At 45.8% G+C, this 24840-nt stretch overlaps 2 protein-coding genes across 5 annotated transcripts in view; both read right to left on the bottom strand.

Moving 5' to 3' along the window:
* Positions 1-338: 338 nt before the first annotated feature.
* LOC141738330 (sucrase-isomaltase, intestinal-like) lies at positions 339-17079 on the bottom strand. The gene is made up of 7 exons (XM_074573532.1): positions 17000-17079; positions 14970-15072; positions 14735-14880; positions 4628-4796; positions 3849-3945; positions 2652-2764; positions 339-410 (listed from the first exon to the last, which is right to left on the bottom strand). The coding sequence occupies exons 1-7, from the start codon at positions 17077-17079 to the stop codon at positions 339-341; spliced, it is 780 nt and encodes a 259-aa protein (XP_074429633.1).
* Positions 17080-20603: 3524 nt separating this feature from the next.
* KIF21A (kinesin family member 21A) overlaps positions 20604-24840 on the bottom strand; it is a 91541-nt gene continuing 87304 nt past the window's right edge. For all 4 annotated transcript variants that reach the window (XM_074583478.1, XM_074583390.1, XM_074583563.1 and 1 more), the window contains 2 exons: positions 23910-24109; positions 20604-21890 (listed from right to left, as the gene is read on the bottom strand). In XM_074583478.1, coding sequence (XP_074439579.1) covers positions 21797-21890; positions 23910-24109 — 294 coding nt within the window. In that variant the 3' untranslated portion in view covers positions 20604-21796. The remainder of the gene's footprint in view (positions 21891-23909; positions 24110-24840) is intronic.

Below are 24840 nucleotides of genomic sequence, written 5' to 3'. Positions count from 1 at the left end.
CCTGGGCCAGGCTAGTAGCCAGGGCCACCACATCTTTCTGCTGACACCCATCCTGGCCTCTAGGATGCACGGAGAGGCTGTTGGCTCTGGAAGGGCAGCCGCAATCGTCCCTGATCACCACGCAGGGAGCCCTGCTCCTGGCACAGCCCAGCTGCCCCCAATGGCCACACAGCACCAGCTCTGGGCAAGAGCCCATGGGCCACCTCTGGGTATTGGCAGAAACCTGGAGAGGTGCACAGGGAAAGCTTACATACTCCAGAGACCCAGTAAAGATCTTCGTTACAAAGCTGTCCTAACTCACTGTTTTGGAGGGGGCTGCATAATAGCACTGAGCAGAGCTAAGCTCCTAAATCTTTCACAGCAACAAGCACGACAAGGGCCAGTGGGGTGGCCCAGGTCTTGAAGTGGCACTGAAGGCAACAGCACAAGATGTTTGAGAAAGCTGTGGAGCACTTTGCTCTGGACACAGCTCCCTTGCTCCCAATGGCCATGCACTGGCTGGCACCTGGCCAACACTGCCATGCCATTAGGGCCACCCTGGAGACATGGTCCCTGCAGCAAGCCCCACTCAGTGATTTTGGGCAGATGCTTGCACAGGTGGGAGGTGGGTGCCATTCCCCCAAATTGCTCATTGCAGCAGGGCAGCCTGGCCCGACCAGGGCCTCCTGCAGCCAGGAGCTCCCAAAACACCAATTCCCAAAGGAGACCCATGCAAACAGCCAGGAGAGCTGAGGGATGGTGCTGAGTGGTGCCTTGCAGACATGGGTCACGTTGCTTCTTCCCTGGGGCATGACAGTGAACGCGCGGGAGAGTTTTCTCGGTGTGACAGAAAATACAATTGAAAAATAAAGTCTTTTCTGTCTCCTTCACCTTCCCACATATCTTGTACATAAAAGCCAAATCATTACCCTAGAGACTAATAATATGGTAATTGTAACATTTGCGATCTGGGAATTTCAGGATGTTTACTGAAGACGTTATTATTTCACTGTGAAATTGCCCCCATGCATTCTTTAAGATTCCCTAGAGAGCCGAGCGCAAGCTCGAAGAATACAGAAACAGAGGATTTTTTTGTCCTGGCATGTGACATGTCTAGTTAGGAGACGCCCACTGGCTCCCCTTTACCTTATTTTCTTCACCCCAGCTCCATTTCCAGGGAGGCAGGGGTGGAAAGGGAGCTGCCAATACCCATCAGCTGGGGAGTGAGAACTCTCTCATTTTATTTTCAGCTGTTGGCCACCTGCTAAGCCACAGAAATGCTGCCTTCAAACACCAGTAAAAGACTTTGTAAAGAAAAGGGGATGGCTCTAATCTCCATCACACCACCGCAGCAACTCCCTTGAAATAGGTGCTTTCATCGCAGGGATCCCGGCTGCGTCTAGGGGGAGGGTTGCTCTACTTTTTCTTTCTTACTTTGTGGTTTTTGGTTTTTTTTTGTTTGATTGACTATTGTCTAAGGTCAAAACCCTGTTTGCTGGTTGGTTTGTGGCTCTGGGGTCAGAGGCGGCTGGTGGGCAGGACACTCAGAGGGAGCTGGAAACCTCCGAGTGGCAGAGCAGTCACCCCTGCTCGGGGACGCTGAGGGGCACCAGCAGCCTCCCACCTCTCTGGGAGGCACCACCTGAACCTCTGCTTGGAAAAGGCAGAGCCCAGCCTTCCCAAAATGACAGCCTCCCAACGTGAGGCTTCTCCCTTCCAGCACCAAAACAGAACCCAGCACTACTTTCCTTCTGGGCTAAATCCTCTTTTTCCCCCTCAGTCTAACCCACGATATTTCTGTTCCTATTTCAGGCATCTTATACATCAGCAAACAAAGGATATAGAGGCTTTAAAAAGCCAGGCAAGACAAACTATTTGCCGAGAATAAGAGCTCAGACCCTTCGACGGGGTGGCGGAGGGGAAGGCAGAGGGTGTGCACATGTCACCGTGAGCTGCGGCTGCCCGGCTCCAGGACACCCTACCACAGGCTGCTGGCACCTCCGGCTACAGCTTAATGCTCAGGGTCTGCGCCTGTGAGTCCCCCTTCTCACAGTGACATGCCCCTTCTCAGCTTTGCTCCAGGCTCTTTAGGCTTTGTGCTGGTTTCTTTGTGTGCAGAGCTTGCTGCTGAGGTGGCAATTTTCTGTGCAAGTGCTCGGTTAACACATCACCTGGCATTTAGTGACCAGGAAGAACATGTTACCTGCCACTTTTTTCCAGGCAGCCCTCACTGGAGAAGAATTGTATGCATGCTCCCCAAACAGCTATTTGCATGTCTACCCTCAGTTCTTTGGAAAAGACTGGGCAAGTGAGACTGCAGTAAATACGTTTTTTTCACATTTATGCTCTCCAGTGCAATTACATGGGTTTTCATTAGTAAAAAAACAGGCTGACGGCTCCAAAATTGACAGGCAATTCCACTGGCAAATAAAAGCTTGAAGCCTTTGAAGTTCATTCAAAATCTCTGAAAGTCCAGCAGACGTAAAGTTCCCAAACATCCCCATCTGTTCTCCACCTAGTTTGTTTTCTCTATCCACAGTGTCAAAACACAGTTATGGGTAAGCTTGGACAAATTTCTTTCTAATCATTGCATCCCTTTAATGCACTTTCTGCTCTCAATACTGTTCATTAAAAGATACTGCCCCATGTGCCGTATGGGCCTTTCTACTAACCTCTGTGTATTGCTGAACTACGTTTTCAGGAGTGGGTCCAAGGAAGACATAGAAGTCCAGGATCCCTCCAATAGTGCGGAAAGTTAAGGCTGGGTTTGGACTCAGAGAAACATCTGAAAAGAAAAAAAAAACAGCTTCTCAGTACAAACCAACTCTGCACTAGGCATGGGAATGGTTCAAAGCTGCTCCAGGGGAGGTTTAGACTAGACATTAGGTGTTTCTTTACTGAGAGGCTGGTCAAACACTGGAAGTGGCTTCCTAGAGAGGTGGTCGATGCCCCAGGCCTGTCAGTGTTTAAGGGGCATTTGGAAAATGCCATTAATAATACACTTTAACTTTTGGTCAGCCCTGAAGTGGTCAGGCATTTGGACTAGATGTTTGTTAGAGGTCCCTTCCAACTGAAATTATTCTATTCTATTCCACCCCGTCCCATCCCAGGTGTATGCACCGTGGGCTCTTCCGTGCACAAATGTATCCCCAGGCAGAGGTGGCTACACATTCAAGTCACAACCCGGCACCTCAGGGTACGATTGGATGAGCAAACAGGACCTGTACGTAGGCTAGCAGTTGCCCAGTGTTTCTGTAATCTCTGCTTTCGTATTGGCATTGTGCAGCAATAAATCACAGAAACCCACACAGAGTAGATTGCACAGATCCATTTTCTCAGTTTCATTTATATAAAAAGGAACCACAAGCTTGTGTTTAGGGTTCCTCTATGCTATTTTAATCTTCTTATTGGAAGTCATTGCCTGCCAAGGGAAACTGATTTTATAGACTGAGTGAAGATTCCCCTTTTCTGAAATTATACCACTGGATTAATACAGTAAGGTGACCATGGCAACGCACAAAACTATGCTCCACAGACAGAATATAGGACTAACTTAAATTGATTTGATTCAGTTATGCCGATCCCAGAGGAAATTTTTTCCACCTTCTCCTTTCCCTGTATGTGCATTTATTTTCAAAAAAATATTAATCATGTATTTTTACTAAAAATACCTTACCTTTTTAAACGGTCATTCTGATAAAATCCCTTTGAAAACTTTATAGTAATTCCTGGAACCTCAGTTCTGGAACAGTCACTCATATTTGTACTCATTGTACTTGAAAAAGCAATCAGTAAAGCAGTTTTTTATACTTACTAATTTACCTTCTTTCTATATGCAGTCCATGTAGAGAACCCATATATCTTTTTACCTTGTGCATTGGAGTTCAGAAGGAGAACACCGTGGGCATTGGAGTCAGCTTCTACACACATATAGAAAGGGTGAACTCCATAGAGGTTGGCAAATGGCTGAAACATAAACAGCACATTAGGTATGGCTTGACTTTGCTTTTTTCCCATAGATTTTGCCAGCTAGGTACATATGCAAAGACAAGGAAACAAATTTATTCAGAATTAGACACTTGTTTTGAAAGGTTGGGCATTTTTTCGTCTAAACTGATGTGAAGTCAAGTTGATAGAAAAGAGTTGTTTGTCTGTCTCATCACAATGGTACTTTTTAGCCTCTCTCAGTTAAACCTTCCATATTCTGCCAAACCCTCCAAAACAGCATGGGTAAAAAACACAACTGACCAACCACTGACCCCAGTTTAGCCAAACATCTAATGAGTCCTGCTGAAGTCCAGCCTGTTTGGATGAACAGGGATTGATCCAAGCATGAAATGAAATGAAATGAAATGAAATGCTTTCCTGCACCAGGATCTTGGCACCCAAAATACCTTTTTTCTGAACTCTAACCACACCATGAGAAAGCTTCAGATGAAAGGTTTCAAAGTCCCCTTAAAATGCCTCATGGTTTTGTCAGTTAATTAAAACTTACGACACCTGCAAAACCTGTGACATCCCCTATTTGCCACTGACACACATCAGCAGTGCTACCATCCAGAGAGAGGTGCTCCCTCAGCAAAGCTGTACCTCGCCACCTCCTTTTGGTGCTACAAGTTAGGACAAAGTGCGGCACGAAGTGAATTACCGTTGGTGCCTGATCCCTGCTGAACATGCCATAGGTAACAAAGTCCATGTTGTGTTTGAAGGACAGGTGCTCCTGTTCGCCAAACCCGTACACCGAAGTGGATGGCACAGCAGTCGTGATCTGAAGATACTGGTTGGAGAAAAACAGATCAACCAGGGGGCTGTCCCACCTGCGACAATTAGAGGGAGACATGATTAGTTTGCTTATCTTTGGTATGCATCATTTTAAGTTCATGTCTGGCTATTTATATTTTTTCTGTACTTTGGAGAGTAACAATATTTAAAAAATGTTAAATTCTATGCATGCCCCTAACGTGCTTCACCTAACACACATTAAATTAATCTTGCAATGGCTATAGACATCTCACCTACTCATACTATAAAATGCATCGGTATCGTTTTGAAAAGAACAACCAAAATAACAGAATACGCTATCTATAACCCTATTACCAAAATAAGTGGTTGCTTGTGCTATTTCTATGACAACCAACAGGGAAGGCTAAAAATTGTTATTACGCAGTGGGGTTCAGAATCTTTAATGAGAACAACAGACATTTAGTTGTTATCAGTTTTTACTTTTTAATGCTTTGCTGGATCAGGACCCGAATACTCTTGTTACCCCTGACTTTGTGCAGGCACCTAAAGCAAAGCGATAACTTCCTCCAGACTTTACTTGAATGAGATGTATATATTGTGATGACTCTCTCCTGCTTCTCTCGCCAGCTTAATGCCTTTATTTCTATTGACTCATCTGTGGACATGGGCTCACATTTTAATTAGGTGTTACATTCTGTTTCCTATCTCTAGTGCTATAATGAGCTGCAAGCTAGATGGGGGAGAACATAGTCAAGCTGTGGAGAAGTGTTTCGTTAATGGTATTGTGTATGCCATGAGTATCACATTTAGATAGCACCCTCTCGAGCCTTGTTTAACCATGAATTTGTTACAGCTAATTAAAATAAATGAGCCAAAGCCATAGAGTGTAGAAGTGGCATAACTCTCCTTTTAATGGTCTTTTGTCAATGATTTTGACAAAATTAGATGGTTGATCAAATTGACCGGTAAATCAGAGAAGCAGAAGACAGGCTGTGTCGTTGGGGACCAGCGCTACCCCTGCGAGGACAGCGCTCTCTGATGAGCCCTGGCTGCCACCCACGCCACTGGCACCGCTGCTTGGGGACAAGCCCCCGCTGCTGGGAGAACTGGGAGGGCACCACCGCTCCCACCGCGCCAGCTCTGCTCTCCCCACAGGGAAGCAAGGACAACCACTCACAGAGATGCCTGGAGGTGGATCCAAGGTACCCTCCTACCTCTCCATGCAAAAAGCAGGCACAATCTACCCCTAAAGTGTCCTAGACAAGTCTTAAATCGAGCACGTGTACTGAAGGGTCTATGTATTTCTGAAAAAGTCTATTTGACCTTTCCACAAGCAGGAAAATTAAGAATTTGTTTTTAAGTCTTGATGTTGTTGTTTGACAGCAGCCACCCTCCCCTCCTTTCCATCATCTCCTCCACCCACACGCAGCACTGAATGAGGCTATTTTCTTATAGGAAGGTTAATGCACGCAAAATATCCCTGATCCAGCCCTTGGCAAACAGAGGCCTTTCTGCAAGAGGCTGCTGCTGTGTAGGAACAGGGATGGGCTCTGGAGCTATATTCCTGTCCCAAGGAGTGCCGTCACGTAGCTCTGCTGTGTGCCAAGGCAGGCACAGTCACTGCTCTGAGCAGACCACGGGCTTATGCAAAAAACAAAGGATGCCAGAGGGGAAATGCTTTGGGAAGATCTTAAATATCTGTCCTAAGTCATTGAGCACTCTCCGTAATATCTGTTCAGAGGACATGAGGCTTTGTACGTTCATGGCACCCACATTGCGGCACTGACGTTTCCCACCGTGAGAGCAATTAGTGTTACCATGGCATTGAAAGTGCTCCTTCCACTCAGCAAGTCCTCTCCCTGCCCAGGAGGGTCACTGGAGTGGTACAAACCGCGGTCCTAGGAACAGCCCCTCTGCCCCACCACGCTTTCGCACGGCACGAAGAAACTGCTTTATACCTCATGTATTTCCCTCAGGCCACTGTCAAGCACTCAACTTCTGCACGGCATCGCCAAGCAGCGCCCCTCTCTGCAGCCCTCCATCACTCGGCTCCCCGCGCCGCGCTGCCAGCCACCACTCTCCATCAGCCTCGGCTTTTGTTAGACCGCCGCTTGCCAGAGCCTCCATGCGCTAAATATAGCACTAACTATGACATTAAAAGACTGGTAGTGACTCTCTCTTTTTTTCCAGGCACCATTATGTCTTCTCCACCTGAGGGGGAAGCACGGACAGGTTTTCCCTTGGCACCTCTCTCTGCCTCCACTCCCAAGCAGCTGCCCTCGTGCTCTGCGGCGCGCTGTGGGAAGCTGTTGTGTTACTTTATGTGTTTGCTTGTGTTGTGTTGGCAAAGAGCAATCACTTCAATGAAAAAAAAAAAAAAAGTCTGTCATTCCTTAAATGCTTGGAGACAATAAAAGAAAATGTTATATTTCTCCCACCTCCCTCCCTGCTGGTTTAAAGCAGATAGAAGGAACAAAACAGGAGGGAGCATAAAATGACTCCATGCGCGCAGGAATTTGCGTGATTCTCCTCCGACAGTCCTACAAAACATAACAGTGCTGTGATGGACGACAGAAGGGATCTAAAAATCTAAAAATACAGCTGAGCAGTTGTTCACTGCCAAAAACTCAACCCCTACCCGCAGTTAGACATGGCAAAGCCTGCGAAGATGAGAATCCTTTTCTTCGCACAAGAGGTAACGGCTGCACTCAGGTTCACTGCTGGAAGTCCTAACCTTTGTGGTGGGAACAGTTCCGCCTGTGGAAATACAAACTGGGGTCCCCATACGTCTGCCTGGCCCATCCCCTGCTGACAGTTGCCTGCTGCCTCTCCGGGAGGTCTGACTGGTAAAAGCCTGTGTTTTCTTCCAAACACCTTGCACTACACTCAAGAGTAAACCTCTCAATTTTTTAAGCTCACATCAGGAAAAAAAAAAAAAAAAAAAAAAGAATGATTCAGGATTGAAAAGATCCATGTGAAAATTAACATTTCTGGCCAGCAGGTGAACTGGTCTCACATCCAGCAGTCAGCCCTCAGGCCACCAGGGCGAAACGTAACCACAGCGGAGCAGGGAAGCAGTATTAAAGGAAGGGGGGTAGGCAGATAGATAAAACGTCTTGTTCATGTTGAAGGTGTAGTTTATGACTAACGTTGTCACAACATTCGAGGGGGATGACTAAAAGGCAATATAAAATGGTTTTCAGAAGTGCAGTCATCAGTCCTTTGTAATACCAACTGGACATGCCGATTTATCTGGCTGAATGATTTCTCTCTGTTGAAGTTTTTTGGAGACCAATAACTGCAGTGTGTGCAACGGCCTGGAGCACTGACTCACCTGCCCTGAGCAAGCAGCTGGTGACACTTGTAAAGGTGGTCTTATAAAACCTCCAGAACGAGGAGACTTGGGACACACATGATACATCATTAAGATATGCATCATGCATTATCTGGACATTCAAAAATCATTTTAGATTGGGAAAGGGGTTATTTTCCTCTTGTTGCAATGAGTCCAAGAGAAATGAGCTCATTACTTTCAGGTGTGAACACCTGTCCCACTCAGTTGCCTGGAAAAAATGTCCTCTCTAACATCTGCTTTTCTTGGCCTCCAGACCCTTTGGAAATGTAGCCTTGTGAAAGCAAGCACACCGTATATATTATCTGTGTGCAAATTAAGGCGAATGCTTCACATGCCTATCAGAAAAGTGGGTCTAAGGCTGCTGGCAGAGCTTTGGCATACCTTTTCAGAGGGCACGGGCTATCGCTGTACGTGCAGGATGCCTATAAAGCAGTAAAGCACCTCAGGGACTGGGAACTACAGGCCCTATTTTCAGAAGAAACTCATGGCCCCTGAGTCACCCACTTGAGCTGCTGGGGAACATCAGGATCCCAGGTCTCCATGATTTTCCATTGCTCTCAGATTGCTGAAAAATGCTTCCAACATCTCACAACAGCCACGTTCCTTATTTTCTATAAGTCTTGGGGCAAGCCCAGGCACCACTGGCCTGCAGAATGCACACCAAGAAGGAATTTTTAAATGCTTATCTTATTTCTAAGGTGATTTAGCAAATAGGAGGAGAAAGTCAGCACCAGCGACCAACAGCTTTTCCACAAACATGACATTTTAAAAGAAAGAATTGCAGGGTATATTTACAGTTATTGACACAGTTCTGTTCTACTGTATTCATCGTCATGTTACCAGGGCATCTCCTATAAATGGCTGGATATATAGTGCTTCATTTTTGTTCTGAAAAATGCTTGGATAAGTGATATACCTGCAATAATTCTCGCCTACATAACATAAATCTTAATGATTAGAAGACTAAAATAATGGTTCTTACAAACCAGGAGCAAACCCAAGCTACCCATGATGCACACAATTTGCTCCTGTTGCTTTCAGCAAAATTGCAGTTTAAGACAATAGCATTATAAATCATTCTAATAGCCTTGCCTACGTAAAAACGTCTTCATGGTGAGTGGCGCCTGTGCTTACTACCACAATCAATAAAAGAGGCAGCTGAACTCTGCAGCAGCCTTTTTGGAAATTAGGGAAAATCTTGATTAGATTTCAGTTATTTGTGCCGTATCTTCCCAAGTGTGATACCAAACGAGGTATTCCAAACTCTTAATAGAGAGAGAGAAGCACTTATCTGGCTCGGGAAAAATGTTCTGCCTTCCATTATTCGTATGACATCATGAAAGAAAAGTCAGTTGGAGAACGGATATTGAAGTGGAGAATCAAATCAATAGTCCAGCCCTCTGCAGCCTGTCTCCAGCAATGGCCCAGGCCAGATATCGCAGAGGAAGGCATAAGATGTCACTCAGAGCCAGTCTTGCAATAATCTGTTTATGCAGGAAGTTTCTGGCTGTTTTCATAGAATTAGCTTATGTTGAGAAACATGGAGACAAAAATAGTTGGGTGTTGCTTTTTTTTTTTTCTACAGATGATTTTTTTATGATGTGTGAATGTGTATCCTGCTAAGCCTCCCGTGTCAGTACTGCCCTGGGGCAACGAGTCCCACAGAGCACTCACACGCTGCAAAATGAGGATGTCTCTGTTATTTATTGCTGCCTTAAAGCAAACCGTTCCTGGCCTTTTACTCTCTGTTCTTGAGGAAATCTATGCTTTCTTGAGGAAATCTATGCTTTCTTGAAGCCTTCACACTTGATACTACCTCCTCCCATGGTTGCTGCTGTTAGTGGCAGCGCAGAAGGGAGAACAGGACTCAACCTGAGAGCGTGGGCCACTAAATAATGCAGAGGCTCCATTTTGCTCCCTCGCCTGCGTTATTACAACCCAATATTTTCTCTCCTGTTTTTATTACTGTAGGGCCCTGGCCAACGATGGGCCAGCTTCCCAGCAGAGCTGCAAGATCAGCTAGGATAGTGTGAGTGAGGATTTATTAAACTAAAGCCAATTGCAAATTTCTTGACAACACATTTTGCCATTGGTCACGCCGATTTGACAAAAGAGATATTTTTCCCAGCACCACGGGAGCAGGGAGAGGTTCCCCACAGCCTCAACAGTCCCACAAGGCTGGTAGTTTGGGCGCTTCACCTCCGTGGTGAGAGACCGAGACCCAGACCCAGACCCAGACCCAGACCCAGACCCCAGTCCCTGGTGGTTCAGATCTAAGGCTTGGAGCCTTAAATCAGCTGGAGGTTTGGGTTACATCCCTGGTAAAATGGAAAACATCTGAATAGGAGCAGTGGGTCTGCCTTCCCCTGCTGTCATCTGACCTCCTTGGCACTTCACCAGTGATCACATAGAGGTAGCACCTCTTCACCCCATGGGTGGACCTTCCCCAGCTGCCAGTGAAGCAGCAGGAACACAGGAGAGGGTGAAGAAGAGCAGGCAGGACTGGAGGGCACGGGGAGAAGGACAGCAGTGGAGCAGGAGAGAGCTAAGAGGGAGGAAGCCAAGAGGCATTACCAGGAGGAGAAAGGGAGGCAGCCCAAGAGCTCCTGGTCCCAGAGTCCCCCGCAGCGCCTGGATCATTCCCTGCATGAACCTGTCTAATTTTTGCCCCATGCAGGCGAAGCAGCGGCTGTCGCCTGATTACCTCGGAGCAAGCTGAAAATGTAGCGGGACTTACTTGGCCTTTTATTCTTGCTCCTGGCTCCGCGTGAGGTTTGCAATCAGCTGTTAATGGCTCTCCCCTCACATAATTCATTCCTCTCCCCTGTTATTGTGATTACACGGGGCCCTGAGTTTGTCCTGCCCTCCCTGAGCTGCTGCTTTGGCAGCTCGGCTATGGCAAAGGCTCCCTGCACCCAGCGAGCGGGAGAAACACCAGTAAAGCACATTCAGGAACATCTCAAAGTCTGCGCTGCCTCTCCCCTGCAACGTTTCCAACACGGTATTAAATCCCGCCTTACCAGGAGGAAGCTTTGTGTGTACGAGTGGCAGAGCAGGGATGGGGTTTTATATCACGCAGACAGGTGGGGAGCCTGCTGTCAGCCACCCCCCCCACCCCATGGCAAAGTCTGCGGCGCAGACACACCAACGGCGGGACAGACTGCACCACGGAAGGGAGAGAAGAGAAATACCAGCACAGACTTTCAAAGAACAACCCAAACCCATACCATGTCTCCACTCGGGACCGGCTGCTCCCTCCCCACGTGGGCTGGGTCAGCCATGCCACAGCACGCTGGGGATCATGAGGGATTTTAGACATTTTGGGGGGGTGAGTCATCCAACAGTATGAAGCTGCTTAAGGAGCACCATGTAAAACAGATTTCTGAGCAGCTGGGATCGCTTTACAATGGCAAAGCTTCCCTCAGAGATATTAGAAAGGTCCAGCAGAGCACCTGGACCCGGTTTGGTGCAGATACTAGTTATTTTCCACTCACATCTGGGGAGTGCAACCTGTGGAAGAGGTTTTATTTGCACACATCAACTGTTCTGAGCAGTATTTGTGCGTGTGTGAAGATTATCAATTGATTCAGCTGTTCATTGAGACAACAAGGCCACGGCTCTTCACCTCTTAAAATAGGAGACTGAAGTCCCCCCAGGTGTTATGTGCTTGCCTGTTTCTCAGGGACCCTTGCCTACACAGCCTGCCCTGGCCTGGCGTAGCCGCGGAGGCTCTGCAGCTCCGGGAGCGATGGGTGGCCTGGAGAGCAGCAGCTCCCACCTCTGCAGGGAGCCCAGAAGAAAAGATTTGGCCTTTAGCACTTTCTCTGCAGACTGCACCTGGGAAAGGCACACGGGACAGGACAATGACGAAGATGCTCTGCAGCGGTTCCTGCTGAGCCCTTGCTGCAGCTGTGGAGCACGCTCAGACCCACCTCCCACGTGTCCAAACCTGCTTTTGGGCAGGTTGAACTAACATGAAAATCTACTTAACAAGCCAGATGCCACCAGCGCTCCCCCGACCCAGCCAGCCGGTGCAGTCACTGGTGGGGATGCTCCTGTAACACTGCTTGATGAGGGTTCATCCTCCCCAGTCGAGCAAATGCAGCCTCCCACGGCTTTTAGGTCTGGATATATAACATGCTCTCCTGTTTTGAAAGATTTCCATCTGCATAGCTCTGCTGGTGGCTAAGGAGGTTGCAAATCCCTCTAAGTCAGGCTGTGCAGGTATCCCTGAGCATCTGCATTCACTCACACTGATGGAACACACAGGTGAGCAAATGAAAGGGAAAAACTTTTTGCTCCTCACACAGGGAATTTAACTCCAAATATGATTCAGCTGTGAGAGGAATGGCTCCCTGCCGGGATGTGATCCTTCAGTCTATAAGTACCGGCTGTGCCATTTCACATGAAACAAAAATTCCCAGGAACATATAATTCCCCTTTCTATATGCAAAATCCTGTGTCTCTGCTGATGAGAATCTTTCGGCAGCAGCCCTGCCCTTGTTTGCACGACAAAACCCTATTAACTGCGCATTACATTCACCTGCAGTTTCCTCTTTTTGGGGTCGGTTGGGTTTCAGGAGAACTCCTTGACCCGCCCCGGAGACAGCGTACACTTTTCCAGCTGTGATGCTCGGCAGCGAGAGCATCGCAGCCCAGTGCTGCGCCGGTGCTGCTAACCAAGGCTGCCCTCTGCCTCCCCATCCTCTGCAGCACATCGCTGCTGCACCCCACGGCTGCGCCGCTGCTGAGCAGAGATTTTGGGGGACACGGGGTGGCCCACTGCCAGGGGCATGGTGGAGGCTTCCCTGGGCCGGCAAATGTGTCCTCCTGGAAACCTGCTCAGAAGGAACCAAGCCGTGCTCCTCTGCCTCTCGCTGGCGCTGCGCCTTTGGCAGCTCAGCTGATCAAACCCTTCATCTGCTTCAAAGCCTCTTCCTTTAACCGGGACGTCCCATATTTGACCATGCCCTGACTAACCAAGCCTAAACCCTTGGGGTCTGGCTGAAGGTGGGGAGGACTGAATGGGAACGGGCCATGAGCTAGCCACTCACCATGTCTCATTGTGCATTCACCTCTTACATCACCATTCCAATTAAAGAGTCTTTACAAAAATCTCTCATTACAAAGAGAGGAAATTTGGGCCTTTAAAGTAAGCCCACTGTTTTCACAAAGCTGTTAAGTCTAACAAGGAATTAAATTATTTTTGTTATCAGAGCAATGCATAATTTATTCATTTACAATAGCCTGCAAAAAGAAAACTTTACAGAATTGGCCATGACGTGTATGAAAAGAGGTGCCACAAGACTGTAATTTAAAAGGATGGGCAGCTAATTAAAAACCAAGTGCAGCGGTTCCATCTGCAGACTCGAACCATTCTAGAGGCTGTATTGTCTTATTTGCATCACACATGTTAAGCCATCCTTACATTGCTCTCAAAGGTAACGCTTATATTTTGAGTCTGTTTAACAAAGAGTTTCTTGCAAGGGGCAAATCTGAGCTGATTTTTTAATTTCTTGACTGGGGGTTAGATTTTCTAATGTGTGAAATCCACTTGGGTCCCAATGACCTTCTGGGAACGTGCTTGCGCTAGTGACGGGGTGCAAGATGGGCAGAGCTGGTGCTGGGAACCCAGCGGCCGCACACGTGTCAGGAGCTTGCTCAGAAGCAGCCCGTTAGCGGCTGGGTCGCATTGCGTGTGAGAAGACACCTCCCAGTAACGTTGCGTGGAAGGGACCTGATCCATGTTCCTCGGGACCGGTGCAAGGTCAGCCAACGCTCAAGAAGTGGGTATGATCATGAGATTCACTTCAAACACGCCACTGGTCTGAATTAAAATGCTAATATGGACACAACCGCAGCCTGATGCGAACGGTACCCATGTTTCTATATTCTGTGCATCTCCTTCGCCCGCCTGAGTCAAGCGGCGATAACCCAGAGCGGTCTGTGACACTGTCATTTGTCACCACAGACAGCCAGAGATGGCTGCTAACACCGTGCAGTAGCATCCCCAAATGCAGTGGCAGGAGCGCACCTGAATCACGACTCTCTTGCTAAGTAGCATTACACACTAGAGATGTGTTGGTGGAAGCCAAGAAAATGGGAAATTATGACACCTGGTGACATTTGTTGGCGAGGGCAGCTTTTGCTGAGGTTAAACTTACAGTACCAGCTTGCAGAGTGACAAACTAGACCCACAAATGCCATTGACTGAAACCAGTGGAAGTTAGAGGCTTATGGCCTCTGTGGCTTTGAGATTTGGTTTCCTAGGCCTACCTCTTGGAGAGCGCCAGGAGATTTGGTGCTCAATTTCTGACATATTAAAACACCCCACATTTCAGAAATCTTAGTTCAGCGCTTTCACGAGTTGAGTCTACCAGCGTCCCAAGCTGGGACATTGTAGCCTCAGAAGTTATTTGACTTGCTGAATAACCTTTCATATATATGCACGCAGATAATTGTCTGTTGTGCAGGCACATACTTCTATTAATAATGAGTGTTTTCCAGGGACAAGGCATAAATCTGTATTTACGCCACATCCAGTTCGTGCTCGAGCCTGTGTCGCGCAGACACGAGCAATAGGGTGTGAGGAAACAGTGCTCGCCCCGTCAGGCTTAATTTCGGCGCAAAATGACATGAACGTCATCTGGTACTCACAGCACAGTGCCGGTGCTTTTCCTCTTGATCTTGAAGTGTGAGGAGTCATCCGCAAACTCCACCTCGTAGTTGGCCTCATCGGCGGTAACCCCGGGGGAGTCGATCTTGAGCGGGACTTCAAACCGCTCTTTGTTGGGGTCGTAGAGCTACAGCACGGCGAGGAGGAGGCAGGTTAGCCCATTCGTTAGCATGCGTTGCTCTGGTTAAATCATTCCCCCGCACACAAAATACTCACCCGGAACCGCAGTCTGTCCTTTGTCTGGAACTCCACTTCCAAGACGACCGGGGAAATGTCGTCTCCGAAGAGGGACAAGGCCTGGCGCTTGTTCAGCGTTACCCTGCGGCAGAAACAGGTGCTGGTGCCCACCACAACCGCTGGCTGCCTGCGACCAGCCTGGCATGGGCTGGGGGGAGCACCTCAGCTGTTCTACCTCAGCTCTTTAAACATAAGTCATTGACTTATCGAGAGAAATACTCTCTGAGGTTAGCTTAGGCTCTCCTTGCTGTTAATGGATAGGATGGGTGCTGCTGAAGCAAGGAGGCCTCCTGGGACGCGGCTTCCAGAGTGGGAAGGACCACCCCGTGACGGAGCATGGTTTCCTCACCATCAGCCTGGAGTGGTGAGGAAACACCAACTCTGCGTGGCTTTATACACAGGAAAATATGCCTATTATCCTCCTTGTCACAAGCTGAGCACGTGTTAGCAAAGCAGCTTGGGGAAGGTCTCCATCAAGCTGCCCCCAGGGCGGCAGCGGCGGTCGCCGTGCCGTGCCGGACTGCAGCACCGCAGGAGCCACCCACGCTTACCTCCAGCCTTTGGCTGTCTCCTCGGTGTTCCCGCTCAGGGAGTAGCCATAAGGAGTGTCCTCGGGGAAGAAGCACCAGGGAGCGTTGGCCACGTCGGTGGGGCACCAGCTGCAGCCCCGCGCCTCGCAGACCTCCTGGCTGGCGCCCGGCTGGGGGTGACAGTCGATGCGCTTCGCCACCGCCCCGGAGCACTGCCCGTCCTGGCCTGCGCCCAGGCAGCCCCCCGGGGCTAGACACGGGGAAAAGCCATCAGAGACGCAGAAAACCACGTTAAACCCCCTCCCACAATGCAGTTCTTCAGTTCCTCTTATTTTTGGTTGTGTTTTTTTCCCAATTTTGGGATTAATACGCATGATTCTTAACCGAGATGGCGGCAGAGCAGCCTGCTCCCCACCAAGACGAGAGCAACCAGTTTCATTTACAAGGCAAAGCAGAGGGGCTGAAGCGTTCAGTGCTCAGAGCTGCTGGTGCTCAGCTGAAGCACGACTTGCTTCAAATACATATAGGAAGTTAAATAGCAGGCTAGTGAACTTGCCGGTGATGCGTGAGAGCAGCCCTGCAGGCGTACTTCAGTAAGGAATAAAACTGGTATTGATCTTAAAAGGCTACTTTTTCTGTATAGTTAATCTCTCTCATGTTATACACAGAAATTATCCCTGTATCTATAGAGAAATAAATATGTGAAATCAACATGCACCTGTACAATATATAAATATAAAAATACCAATTTTTTATATATATATGTTTGTGTTGGGTTTCACTTCTATATTGCATGACTACAACATATATGTGGTATTAGTAGTTTGTGTTAATAGAGGTATGGTGATGAGTAAAGGGAAGATGCCAGCAGTAAAAGAAAAGGCACAAATGAGTCACTTGCAGAATCATCCTGACAAAAACCTTAGTAACGTACTAAATCTTTTCCCTTCGTGCAGCTGCAGGTTGAGCCCTGTGGTTCCCCCGTACGGAGCGAGCCGCCCGAGACGGGGGGGACCACGGGACCGGGTCCCTGCTGTGCTGACAAAATGCTCTGTTACCAAATATTCTTAAAGAGAGCAGGCGTACTGCAGGCAGAATACTTATTTTGAAGTTAACTTATGTCATTTCAGTCATTACGGCAATATTCAAAGATTAAATCTACTTGAACGATAATTGCTCTTTTCCATAAAATGACTAATACCTCTGCTTTAAACTTTTTTTATGTGGACTGTTGTGTGCTTGAAAGCTTAAAACGTGATTGCTGATGCAGGCTGGGCTTCTCCATATGAAGAACTTTACAAGCATATGTGCACAAGCAATAATTCTATATACCAGGGAAATTTACAGAATAAAACTGCAGCTTCACTAGAAAATGCCATCATGCTGCCATGCCAAAGTTGATTTGCAAGCAGGGGATGGGAATGCAGGAAAAGCAGGAGCTGGGTGCCATCTACATTTGTCTTTTGAGAGAACCCTCACCCTCCCTTTGACGTAGCAGCATCTGACACTTGGGTCTGATGCTCCCAGGACGCGCGGCAGAGCTGGCTCCTCGCTGCCATGACGCCTGTGTCACCTTCAAGAAGCGGGAATTAACAGGCGAAATCCTGTTAACCTTCGCCCGCTGCCAGAGAGGCAGGCTGGGCTTCCACCTTTCTTTTCTAGGGCGGACAGTCATGCCCCACAGGCTGGCTGCTTTCTGTCCAGCATCCACCCCTTGTGATCCGTCACGTGGGAAAGACCTCAATTCTGATCCTCTTTTTCACCCAAAGCATAATAGGAACAGGAACATCCCTCCGCAATCCCTAAATTATTTCATTTTGGAGCACAAATCAGAGAGGATTCATCGATGGTCTGATGAAACACTGAAGACTCGGGGCTGGGTGGGTAAAGCCTCATCTTTTTGTACTGCGTCCCTGCTGCGGATGTGGAAAAGACAGACAAATTGCAAGTCCCATGGAAATAACTACCACTACGCACTGAATGCTCTGCTTATGGAGGGAGGTGGAAGGATTTCAAAGGCTTCCTGCAGCCCTCTGGGTCCCGAGGTCCTTAAACCTGTGCAACCGATGAGGCTAAAAAAAATGCCGTACGGAGCACCACCTCTGCAGTCAGCACACGGTTCTGCGTCCAGCAGCTTTGCCCTGCCATGCCTTGCACATTCGAGTTAACACCTTGGCAGACAAAGCACAAAATAGAGCGAACCCATCACATTTCATTTAGTTTTGGGGTTGGTTTTTTTTTTTCCTGATGGGACGCAAAGGCAGCATCAGTGTGTTCATTGCTGAAATCAAAGAAAATGACTGAACGCACTACAGCAGAATATTAACAAGGCGTCATTTTACATTGCATAGGTTCACAGGACACAACTCATTTGTATAATAAAATCCTTTCAAAATACTTCATAAGAAGGATAATGTGAATGAAAAAGCTAGTTCAAGGCAAAAAAAAACTTGCTGCAGCAGAAGCCAAGACGTTTCTTTAAATTCCTCCCCCCGCATCAATGTGAAGATAAATTTTCCAGCAAATTTGGAAAAGAAGCGCTTGCAGGTATGAGCAGCTGAACAAGGCTGCAACCTCCTTCATCCCTTGGTTCCAGATTGGCTTCTATTAGAGTACAAATGGGACAGTAGCAAGTGGGAAGATGCAATTTTCCTCGCCTACTTTTTAAAAACGTTTTAATTTTAAAAGCTCTGCATCATTATCACTGCATTTATGGCCCATGTCTGTAAACATACACAGAACATGAAATGCAAATGAGCGGTTGAATATAGCAACAGCTGTGGCTACTTGCTGCTTTTCCACGATAATTTCCATGGGAACAGAAGCTAAAGCAAGGTAGTTTGAAAGATATATACGTGAAAAACTATCCCCATTTATTTTTTTAAAACCTCGACTTCGATTTTGTGAAATTAGATTAGAAAATGCTGCAGTAAAGCATAAGCAAGGAATTAAAGTATCGCCACACACCTTTTAATTTAATAATATTAGTCTTTACATTTTGGGATCATCCACGTTTCAGAGGCATTTGCTGCAGAGGTTCCCTCTTTATCTAGCAACATGAGACGTATTCTCCCTTTATTAGACTCTGGGCCGAATTAACCTCTGGTATACTGGGATAAAAATCACAGCAAACAATAACTTTCAGCAACTGAACGGTCCCATTGACACCAGTGTGTCTCTGCTGGCGCCCAAGAGCTGCCTGGGATATACTTCTGTACAAGCCCCGCTGTCTTCTCCAGAGTCACCTCAGGAGGAGTTAAAGCCATGCCCATTCTCTCCTTTTCTATGTAAAAAGAAGATCTCCTCTTCTAATAGCTCTTCTGTTACCACGTGCGGATCTTGCTCTGAAGCCTATGCCAATATACAAAAGCCACGTGTTTACCTGCTAGCACAACAGCCAGGAAACACAGGATCCTCATCCTCTCCGTGGTCGGACGCTGATCTCTGCGGGCAGCACGGAGCCTTTTATACAAGGCAGGGGCACGATAAGCACTTGTTCTGATACGCAACAAGAAACATTGCAAATATTTTCTCAGCATCCGTATCTTACACGAGATTAATTGTAACACATGACCTTGTGTGTATTTAAGAACATGTCTAAGCAGATAAGATGAGATGTAGTTATTTATTTGTCCACCAATTTCGATCAACTTTCGAATTCTAACTTTGAGAAAAAACATGCGTTTCCCAGGACTTCTTAGAAAATTCATTTCTCAGAAAATTCAGTTCTCAGAGATCGCCTCCATTTTATTTTTTTTATTTTAAACAAACATCTTCAGACAATCCGAGTCCAGCGCCTACCTTTTCCTGATTTCATATTATCTTTTGTTATGTGTGTAGTCTTATAGTACAAATGAAAAGTTCAGAGAAAAATAGCCAGCTGAAGAATTCTCCATTGAAACAAGACCCTGATACTGTGACTTTTACAAAATGACAATTTTATTCCAATTACTTGATGGCAAAAACTTTCAGAATAAAGCTGTGTTCTCTGGTAAGATCTGGTTTAGGTGGAATGTCTTCCTGGAGGGGGGGCGGGGGGGGAAGAGTCTCTCTATACACACATTATCGAAGTTATATCGGTGCCTATCAGGAGATGAGTTTGTAAGACAGAACATCTGTGCTGACAAGCATCACCAGAGAGAAGCATCACCAGAGAGAAGCATCTGCAGTTTGGACTGCTGCCACCACAGCCCTTCACCATAGGGTCCATCAAAGCGGAGCAGCCTGACAGCAGGTTGTCATTTCCTAGGTTTGTAAGGACTTTTGTCCTGCAGTTGCAGAACCCAATATTCACATGAATCTTACACACACACACACTAAAAAACCACAACTACCCAGGGATCCCAGATGGCAGCCATCCAAAACCAGGGGTCACCAAACTGTTGGCACCATTGGTGTAGCTCGGGACAGCGGGTGGCCAGGCAGAACAGGGACCCTGCACTGGGCACATAAAGCCTCTCCCGAGAGCCTTGCACATAAATCCACTCTCCACGGGGAGGTTTGCACAAAGTTGTGATGTGGTCCTAGATCTTATGTGTGTGCGCCCCTTGCGTAGTCAGAAAGCATGGTAGATAAGCAGTCATTGGTAGCGCTGCTGTTTACTTTAACTAACTTCTACGTTGTTTCTTAACAATATGTATCATTACTCATTTCTGCCAAAAACTGGAATAAATCAGTAGCCTCGTACCACAAGCAGTATGCATTTTCATCTCCTTTCAAGCTGGGCTGAGAAGGAAACAATTCCTCTAAGACCAGTGAGAGGCATCAGAACTTTTCTTTGTTTGACAGACCATGCGTAATAAGGTAAGAACTGCCATCTCTCAGGAACAGGAGCCACCTGCTTCATCTTAAGCCCGTACTCTACTTAGCGTGAGGGAATCCTACTAGGGTTCCTAAGTACTATCAAAACACAAATAATGGCCGACGAGAAGGCAGACATGGGATACCAGTACAAGCTATGGGCTCCATTAATCAGCAAGCTATGCTCCTGCATTGTATAAAATTGTGCTTTTTATATTTGGAGCCTTTGCAAGGGAAGTGATTTTTTTTTTTATAAGGAAGTACGATGAAGGCGGCAAAGAGAAATAGTTCACATTCACATCTTTATTTAAGTGTTACCTACATAAGCTATAATTTACAGACTGATACTTTCAGGGAAGAAAAAAAACAAAACAACAAAACAAAATCAAAAAAACCCTCAATATCCAAACACTGTATCTGAATCTACACAATTTTTTAAAATTTGCAGAATTTACAAATTAATAATCAGAGCAGTTGGGTAAATCATACATCCTCCCTCAATATCCACACTCTAAGAGCTTTAAAAGTCATACAGGCACAAGATAAGATATTTTCTTTGTACAACCACCTATTTACAAAGCTTTTTCCAATACACGTGGTTCAGTTCTCAAAGTAACTGCCAAGGTTTGCAAAAGAGTGTATTTAAAATACATTTAGCAGCATATAAAATTAGATAAAAAGGAAAGACATTTTGCTTTAAAAAAGAAAACGTGAGATGATAGAAACAAATCCGTACGAAAAATAGATTAAGATATATTTCTGTCATGACATTAAGAACACCTAGTCATTACAGAATATAGGCAAAACACTAATCAAACATACCAATTTATGAGCATTTGAGTTCTAGTCCTGAGCACAGAGTATACATAGCTGCACAGCTTTGGTCAACCAGGATTATATGCTAACATTAACACAAATCATATGGCATTCGCTGTCAGCGGAATGCAGCCATGACAGATAGATGTGTCATTAACAGCTTCTTCCCACCTTTTATTCACTCCACTTTCCTAACAACAGTGTAAGTGACCTTTAGAGCCTTGAAACTGCTTGTCATAATCAAAGGCTTATTACTGGGACATCATCATTCCCCTGCTACCCTAAAATGCAAAACAGCTGATCAGACTTGTGAGTGAAATACAGCAGAGCACTTCTGTTATATGTTCCAGGTTATAACTTTGAGATGGCCATTAGAGAAGACTGATTTCCAGTTAATTTAAACTGCAAGTGTTACTTATGCACACAAATTCAGCCATAATATATAGACATATACACGTGACCATTGAGACACAAGCATGTTACCAAGAGGTTATTTTTTTTCTTAAATACAGTACGTATTTTAAAGACAGCAGGTCTAGTAGAGGAGTTCAATCTTATTTGTCAGTTCATTCCAGTCATCAGTGTTTACCTAACAAGCATGCAGCAAACTGCATAGAGTGCACCTCCAGTTCATCAATATATTCCTTTATCCCCGTCATTTCAGTTACTGGCAAGATCTTCACTCACATCTCCTGTATCTGAGATCTGTCCATCTATTACATTTCGAGCTTTCCAGATCCTCACAGTCCGGTCACTGAAAAACATAATGCAGCAGTATTAGAGGTAGGTAATTAAATTGGGGATGTGGGGGAGCTTTCTTAAAAACTCAGCTGCCTTACTCAGAAAGGCATTGTTGGCAAAATAAGATTTCCTTAATGGATGTGCAAGGGTCATTCCACCTCAAGGAGGCTTTGTAATCTAAGATGTACCACATTTAAAATTCCCTAACCTTATCGTCACAGCACTGGCTGCTACCTTTAACCATCTCGGCAAGTATAAAGATTATGCCTAAGGAAAAGTAAAACCCTACTCCAACATTACTTAATTTTTTAAAATACAGCTAATGGTAATAGGCTTCAGTAGACCAGCATCAGAGAAGAGCTTCCACCATGTAACTATTTGCAACTCAGCAGACTACGAGTAAACAGCCAGTGTACTCCAGAATGAGAGACAGACTCAATAGGACAAGACTGCTTCCCGCCGTTAAAAAAGTGTGCAAAGTTATAAGAGGTTAAATCAAACAGGACCTGAAACGTGCCTCATTTGCACAAGAGCTCTCAGTCTTTAATAGGAAAAGGTAGAAAAAAAAAAACCAAAAAAAAAAAACCAAAACAAAAGCACAGAACCACAAGGCAACAGAAATTCTTAACCGCTCTCCCCTCAAAAAAACCCCTTTGCCAGGTGCCAGAAAGTGAATACCGGTGAGCTGGTGTTCAGAAGCCCAGGAGAGGCAAACTATAATTCTGTACTTTCGGCAACGATCACTTTTACACATATTTTAAAATATGCGTAAGTAAAGTATCACATGGAATGTGTTACAAAACTCTATTATCATAATTACAAAGTAAAATAAAGAACTAGTCTTATTAAATAGCAATTTATCCTGTGCAAGAGAAGCAGAAGTTATGAACTCCTCAAACATTGAATTATGTGACTAGCAAACATTGACTCATGTATTCCTTATAACACCCTCAAAAAAGCCAGGAGGCAGGACAGACTTTATCACAGCACAGAGGTTTTGTGACTTGAGCCTTCACTTCACTGTAAATTGTCAGGAGCACCATAAGTTCTGTAGACCTTCACCACAAGTGCCAAAAGGCTGGGATTTTCTTTCACTAGTAATAAAGAATAGATATCAGGTGAGTGCACGTACTAAAATTATTAATAATCTTTAGGCAGAGACATAAGCTTTGACATCTCTACTCCTATCTATTAATGATTAAACATAAAAATTGGCCACCAACTGTGGAAACTTGGCGACTTCGAAATCCTGCTTCGATTCAGAAAGACTTGCTTTCAATTCAAAAGGCCAGAAGCTTCTGTGATTGGCACTAGAAGATAACAGGACAGCGTTCACAGCTCCTGTGCTCAGGCTACACCACTAAGTGGGCTGTCTCCCGCATGTTTTCCAGAATGAGATCTTTTTCTTGGTCAAGCCCCCTGAGATTTCAGGTACTCAATTTGCTCACTTTTACTGATGAAGCAAACGTTCAAATCAAGGTGTTTAAAGGACAGTGGGATGGCTTGCAAAGCCTTCACTATACGCCAGCACTTAAAAAACAAACAAACAAAAAACCAAAGAACTACATACCATGGCATTTAGAAAAATTCCCACAGGTCAGGAATCAGTCCTAGCAGTACATAGCCCAACTGTAAAGACTAGCTAGTAAAGTTCTCAACTACTGCCAAATTTTCCCTGCCACGCAGTTGTCTCTAAACTTTTTTGATCATGCACCCCTACCACTAAAAATTTTTTGAGCACACGCCTCCATGTGTATTTATTTATTTATAAATTATATACGTGTACTACTGAAGCTCTATCTAAGATTTTCTTCCTGCAGCCCCATAGATCATGTTGTGCATCCTCTGGGGGGCACGCACCCCACTTGGAGTTCACTGCAGTAGATTATGAGCATTTAGGGGCATGGACCAGCTCTTCCCATGCATGTTATGAAGTGAGTTACACAACTGAAGCTCTCCTAAATGCATTTGCATGGACAGAAATCTAGCAGGAGCTATGGAAAAGAAAGATTCAGGGAGAAGAAAAACTCACTCCGCTGCTGTGAAAATCTGGCTGGAGTTGGTGCAGATTGCATTTATAGGGCTGTCGTGTCCCTTCATCTCCCCAATGGGTGCGAAGCTATCCACGTTCCAGAGTTTGAGGGTGCCTCCTCGGCAGCCGCTGAGCAGAACCGGAGCGCCAGGTACCAGGCCAAGAGCACACACCCAGTCTTTATGAGCGTTAGGAACTTGCTGAAAAAGAGAAACAGAGAAGTGTCACAAGGGCTGTGAAATCTTTTAAAGGAACAAGCGCAGAAATGGAAAAAGTTCCAAGTTCTAAGCTCGATTCCTGTCTTGCGGTAGATTTGCTACATGACACTGAGTATATCCTAGCCTCGTGGCCTCTCCTCCTTTAGGGCAAGGAGGGGGCTACTTCTATACCGCAAGTTTGTTTCTCTTTGTGAAATAGTACTGCAAAACAAGGAAATTCAATATGCACAACTGACCTGACTTGGAACAGAAGTTAATTTAGGCTAACACTAAATCTGCATATGTTCAAATGCGTATTTGAATCCATATTTGAACATATGGTCTCCATATATGTTTGAAGTCTGTCTGTAAGACAGTTATAAAACACTTAAAAAGAAAACCCAAAATACTGCTCAAAAAATTCACCAGGGAGACAGAAACTGTTTCTATATCTGATTTTCTCCTTTCTTCTTTTCCCATTACACATTATAAATTGATTTTGTGATGTTGCACTTAAAAATACATCCATTCTTTATTGAGGAAGGACACTAGCATTTTACAGCTAATTCAGAAAGCAAAATGCTGCACAGAGCAGCTGAGAACAACATCCATTTGGTACCAACACTGGGGAAATAGTAGCCCAAGTTCACTGTCTTTTCAGGGGACCCAAGAGTGGCTCTTCTCCAGCTCAGTTTGGTAGGAACTGCTTTGGTTTGCTGCCTCTCTCATATCAC

Source organism: Larus michahellis, chromosome 1 (assembly GCF_964199755.1).
Source record: "Larus michahellis chromosome 1, bLarMic1.1, whole genome shotgun sequence".
Classification (NCBI taxonomy): Eukaryota; Metazoa; Chordata; class Aves; order Charadriiformes; family Laridae; genus Larus; species Larus michahellis.
The sequence above is the reverse complement of the archived record's forward strand: the minus strand, read 5'-3'. Positions and strand labels throughout refer to the sequence as shown.

Excerpts from the sequence above, each read along its gene's own strand:
- LOC141738330 (XM_074573532.1), bottom strand. The coding sequence starts at position 17,079 with ATGGCAGCGAGGAGCCAGCTCTGCCGCGCGTCCTGGGAGCATCAGACC. Across the intron at positions 15,073-16,999 it reads GCTGCTACGTCAAAGGGAGG|GGTAACGCTGAACAAGCGCC; the intron begins GTGAGGGTTCTC and ends TTTCTGCCGCAG. Across the intron at positions 411-2,651 it reads TAGTTCAGCAATACACAGAG|TGCCACTTCAAGACCTGGGC; the intron begins GTTAGTAGAAAG and ends TGTTGCCTTCAG.